The following is a 5,519-nucleotide window of genomic DNA, read 5'->3' on the forward strand; positions in this document are numbered from 1 at the left end:
TTTTTTTTTTTTTTTTTTTTTTTTTTTTTTTCTGTCTATCTTTCTTCCCAACTTCGTCTGAGGCAATTGCTTTCTCTTTTCCCCTTTCTTCTGTCCCTTTTCGTCTTTTCCACTCATCTTCTTCTTCTTCCCAATCCGACGTTCCATCTCCGTCCACGTCATCTTCGTCTTCTTCAATCCTTTTCGACCTGCTCTTCGTCTCCTTAACCACAGTTATATATATATAACCGCCTTCTTGCTAGGGTTTCCATTTGTTTTTTCCTTTTTCCATGTTTTCGCGATTTCTCTTCTGTGTTTTCCTTCGCGGCTTCTCTGTTTTGGTGCCTTGCGATTTCCGCTATGCTTCCTTGGGTATCATCTACAAGTTGATCTAATCACGAATGAGGTATTTGTTCTGTTGGTTATTTCTCCCCGTTTTGTTGCTTATGCTTTGATTTTGGTGAATTCGTTTTTTTTTCTTTCTATTGAGCGCTTTAATTGTTGGATTTTCGTTTTGGTTTAGGGTGAATGTTGATAATTCTTCCATTGTTGTTGTTGTTTTTGGTATTTTTGGGGCGTGTAGGGTCTAGGTCGTCTTGGCTATGTTTCCGTTCGGAGTTCTTGGAATTTGGTAGTCGGAGGAGTTAATTCGGTTTTATGTACTGTGTTCTCTCGGGATTGATTTGAGTTTCATATTCCATGGCTATTGAGAAGAACAATTTTAAGGTTTCGAGGTTTGACTATGAGTTTTCACCCGGGAGTAAGAAGAGCATATCCAGTGATGAGGATGAGCTTCAAAGACGTACCTCTGCTGTGGAGTCTGATGATGACGATGAGTTTGACGAGGCAGATTCTGGGGCAGGGTCTGATGATTATGATACGCTGGAATGGGGAGAGACTGGGGTGGAATTTTGTCACGTTGATGATCAGACTTGTAGTATTCCTCTCGAGCTGTATGATCTTCCGGGTTTGGAAGATATTTTGTCAGTTGATGTATGGAATGAATGCCTAAGTGAGGAGGAGCGATTTAGCCTCTCTAAGTTTCTCCCAGATATGGACCAAGAGACTTATATGCTCACGCTAAAAGAGCTTTTTACGGGTTGCAACTTCCATTTTGGAAGTCCAATCAAGATGTTATTTAACATGTTGAAGGGGGGCTTATGTGAGCCCAGAGTTGCCCTCTACCGTCATGGTCTGAAATTTTTCCAGAGACGACAACATTATCATATTCTGAGGAAGCATCAGAACAATATGGTTAGCAACCTTTGTCAGATGAGAGATGCTTGGCTTAACTGTAGAGGATACAGCATGGAAGAGAGGCTCCGTGTCTTAAATCTTATGAGAAGTCAAAAAAGTTTCATCGATGAGAGGACCGAAGGTTTAGAAACTGACTCGTCAGATAGAATATCAGGTGAAGGGTTTCATAAAAGATTCAAGGACAAGAAAATGGCTTCTAAAATGCGCAACTTTTCTTCATATAATGCAAGTTCTAATTTAGATTTTCCTTCAGGGGATCGGTTGTCTAATCTTGAAGCACTAGAATATGGAAAACCGAATTCCAAGGGTACATTTAAGTTGGCTGGATCCAAGTTTCCTTCCGTAATGGAACCCATGGTCCGCCTTCCTTCACCCTATCCTGATTTTGATATTAACTCAAGGCCATATGGTTCAGTGGGTGATCTTCCTCAACTGAGAAAGGTAAGTGGATATGACTCGGGCCCAATGCTTAGGATAAGGGATGAGACAAGGATTGGCGATGCTAATGAGGAAACAACCTACAGAAAGGGTATGCCACGGGATCGAAAGGCCCCAGTTGGTCGTGGGATGGAGAAAGGGGCTCTTGAAGCTGGTAAGAGATACGAGGCTTTGAGTGGTAACATTTTTGACAATTTCGTTGGACTTCCTTTGTCATCAAAAGGTGATTTATATGGAAAGAACAAGAATGTAAATTTGTTTCCAAAGAGGGGTGTTGTGGCTGAAAAGCCAGTCAATACGCGGACATCCTACAATCCCTCCAAAAAAATCAAGTTGCCTGAAAATGCTCAGTTAATAGATCAGACTAAGCCTACGAAGGGTGGTATTTCTCAGCTCCCACGTAAAGGTACTAAAGTTGACTCTGAAGATCTTGCCATTTCACTCCAACATAACAAGGCTCAAGGGAAGCCTTTTGTGATGGATCCACTGCATAAAAATGCTGAGTGGAATGTTAGGGGCAAGAGATGGAAGACTGGTATGGAGCCTACCGATCATAGTTATGGAACATATAGATCTCCCTCACCTCAGTTAAATGAGGAACACCTGCTCTCTGAATTAAGAGCTAAACCTTCAAAAAAGAAAAGTAAAGGGAGATTTGTCCAGAAAGGGGGATTAGACCCTGCTTCCTCCAAAGGAAACAAAATGTTTGTTAGAGGCGAAGAAACAGAATCGGACTCTTCTGAGCAGTTTGAAGATGATGAGGATAGCAATCCTTTATTGAGGAGTAAGTTGGCCTACCCCAGTGCAACGGAAATTTCACAGTTTTCGTTGTTGAATTCTGGCCTCGATGCTAAAAAGGTCAAGTATGTCAAAAAAGATATTAAGGAGCACATTGGTAGTCTTGATCCATCGTCATACTCCAAAAAGATGGCTAATAGATCTCCTCAACATGGATATGCCGTTAGTGGAATTAACGCTATGAAAACAAGGCAGGGGAAGATTCAAGACTATGGTTCTTTCCAAGACCCTTCCTCCAAAGTGTCAGAAAAGAGCTACCTCCCAGTTTTGGATACATTCAGTGATGATGATGATGACGACGACACCGGGAAGAAAAATTCCAAGAAGTTCAATAATGGCCAGTTGCAAAAAGAATCTAGCAAAAGGTCACGTAAATCCTCGTCGAAGGCCTTCACTGCTGAGGGAAAGCAGAAAGGTAGGGGCAACCTTGATCTTTCTATGCAGTCGAGAAATCTGCCCGAATATGCTGTTGATGAGGAAGATGATACCCGTGAGATGAGATTGTTTGAAGATGATTATGGTGTTGATAGATTTCCACAGGCAGGTCTGCAAAGTGAATCATTTATGGGCATTTCCTGTGAAAGACCTGATGGTCCCTTACTAGGATGTAACTCAGTTAAGAAGAAAAGGAAAGTGAAAGGGGAGGCGACAGAAATGGACGGAAAGGATGAAGGTGAATTGCAGAGTGACACACTGCAACAAAAAGATTCCACTTCATCGAAGAGAAAGACAAAGAAGAGGCAGAAGCCTGACAGTTATAGTTCTGATGTGGGAACAACTGAACCTCCTGCTATAGAAATGGAGACGGTGGATATGGAGCAGGAAACCAAGCCTCAGAGAATTTCATTCCCATTGATTACGCCTACAGTTCACACTGGATTTTCATTCTCGATCATGCATCTTCTTTCTGCAGTTCGCCTGGCCATGATTACTCCACTTCCAGAAGATATGTTAGAGCCCATAAAGGAGAAGAAGAAAAGGCACGAAGGCGACATAACGGTAGACCTTTCTCATGATAATAAGGCAGATGTGAATAACTTAGAACAGGCTGAGGAAGTAAATGTTCCTTCGCTAACAGTTCAAGATATTGTAGATCGTGTGAAATCCAACCCTGGGGATCCTAGCATTCTTGAGACGCAAGAACCACTCCTCGATTTGGTGAGAGGGGTTCTGAAGATATTTTCATCAAAAACAGCCCCTTTAGGAGCAAAGGGCTGGAAGATGCTAGCAGTTTATGAAAAAGCAACAAAAACATGGTCCTGGATTGGCCCAGTTTCTCAAAGTTCAACAGATTATGAGGCCATTGAAGAGGCCACGTCACCTGAAGCTTGGGGTCTTCCCCATAAGATGCTTGTTAAGTTGGTCGACTCATTTGCCAATTGGCTTAAAAGTGGCCAAGAAACACTTCAACTAATAGGAAGTCTTCCTGCACCTCCTGCCTCGTTAATTAATTTCAATGTCGATGAGAAAGAAAGGTTTAGGGACTTGAGGGCTCAGAAGAGTCTTAATACTATTAGCTCCAGTACTGAAGAGGTGAGGGACTATTTTCGTCAGGAAGAAATACTTAGGTACTCAATTCCCGATCGTGCTTTCTCTTACACAGCAGCTGATGGTAAAAAATCAATTGTTGCTCCCTTGAGAAGGTGTGGGGGCAAGCCTACTTCGAAGGCACGAGATCATTTCATGCTAAAGAAGGATCGCCCTCCACATGTCACAATTCTCTGTCTTGTGAGAGATGCTGCTGCACGATTACCAGGAAGTATTGGCACCAGAGCGGATGTGTGTACCTTGATAAGAGATTCACAATATGTTGTGGAAGATGTATCTGATGCACAAGTTAATCAAGTTGTAAGTGGTGCATTGGACAGATTGCATTATGAACGTGATCCTTGTGTGCAATTCGATGGTGAAAGAAAACTGTGGGTTTATTTGCATAGAGAACGTGAAGAAGAAGATTTTGAAGACGATGGTACTTCATCTACTAAGAAATGGAAGAGACCTAAAAAAGATGTCATTGAGCAATCATCTGATCGTGGACTTGTGACAGTAGCTTACCATGCATCTGGAGAACAAAGTGGCTATGACATCTGTTCTGATCTCAACACAGAACCCCCGTGTATTGATGATGTTAAAGGAATGGATCAAATTTATGGTGATGTGAGGCAAAATCTGGAGCATGACATAGATAACAATCATGAATCTGATCATGATGAGATGTGTCCAGGTCCACAAATTATGAAGCCTTCTAATCCTATGGAAGAGCCCAAATTGATATGTCAAGAAAATTCCACTAATGAAGATTTTGACGACGAAGCATTTGGGAGAGAAAGGCCGGTTGGATTCCTAAGTGCGAGCATATCATAATGAGTACTGCAGGTATCCTTCTATGAATTAGGGCTCTTTACTATCTAATTTAAGATATTTAAGGTAAATTTTGTGAATTATCAAAATAAAAAGAACAAAGTTTACATTATGAAGTTATAGATAATTCAAATAATCTCTGTGGATCCACTCTTTTTCCATGCATACTTCCCAGTGCCATCCCTTTCATCTGGTAAAATGAGTAGACCTATTTAGCTGAAATTCAGTTTCGTGATATACTTAGGAATTTTATTTTGCTATTTTCTTTTTGAATTATCTGCCCATTTTGGACCTTAATGAGCAAGAACATCCAGAACTGCCAGAAGAGATATGCTCTTAAGTTGTCATGGGTTGAGCATGGAGTGGCATTAAGCATTGAATATGCTTATTATTTGTCGTTGTATGGGTTCAAGTTCCAACAACTAACAAAGTTTCCACTTGTTTATCCTCTGCAGAGCTCAATTTGTGCTCCTTCGGTGGTGAGGCTTGCGACTAATTGAAGGTGCATTATTTTTGCTTTTTACAAGTGTATATTGATTTTCCCTTGTGCACGATAGAATAGAGACATGCATCTAAAGCTTGAGGGCCTTAGCACAGGTAGATATTTTGTTCACATGTAGATTAGTTACAAGTTCACTTCTTTTTTTTTTTTTTTTTTTTCCAAGTGTAAATGAGAAAACGGGCCA

The 5,519-nt window shown here is 41.1% G+C and overlaps 1 protein-coding gene across 1 annotated transcript; it reads left to right on the plus strand.

Annotated features, from left to right (window-relative positions):
* Positions 1 to 33: 33 nt before the first annotated feature.
* Positions 34 to 5,511, plus strand: LOC111448544. Its single transcript, XM_023088208.1, has 3 exons — positions 34 to 385; positions 563 to 4,848; positions 5,289 to 5,511. Exon 2 carries the CDS (start codon positions 679 to 681, stop codon positions 4,834 to 4,836), a length of 4,158 nt encoding a protein of 1,385 aa, XP_022943976.1. The 5' UTR covers positions 34 to 385; positions 563 to 678; the 3' UTR covers positions 4,837 to 4,848; positions 5,289 to 5,511.
* Positions 5,512 to 5,519: the final 8 nt, after the last annotated feature.

Source organism: Cucurbita moschata, unplaced genomic scaffold (genome assembly GCF_002738365.1).
Source record: "Cucurbita moschata cultivar Rifu unplaced genomic scaffold, Cmos_1.0 Cmo_Scf00010, whole genome shotgun sequence".
Lineage (NCBI taxonomy): Eukaryota > Viridiplantae > Streptophyta > Magnoliopsida > Cucurbitales > Cucurbitaceae > Cucurbita > Cucurbita moschata.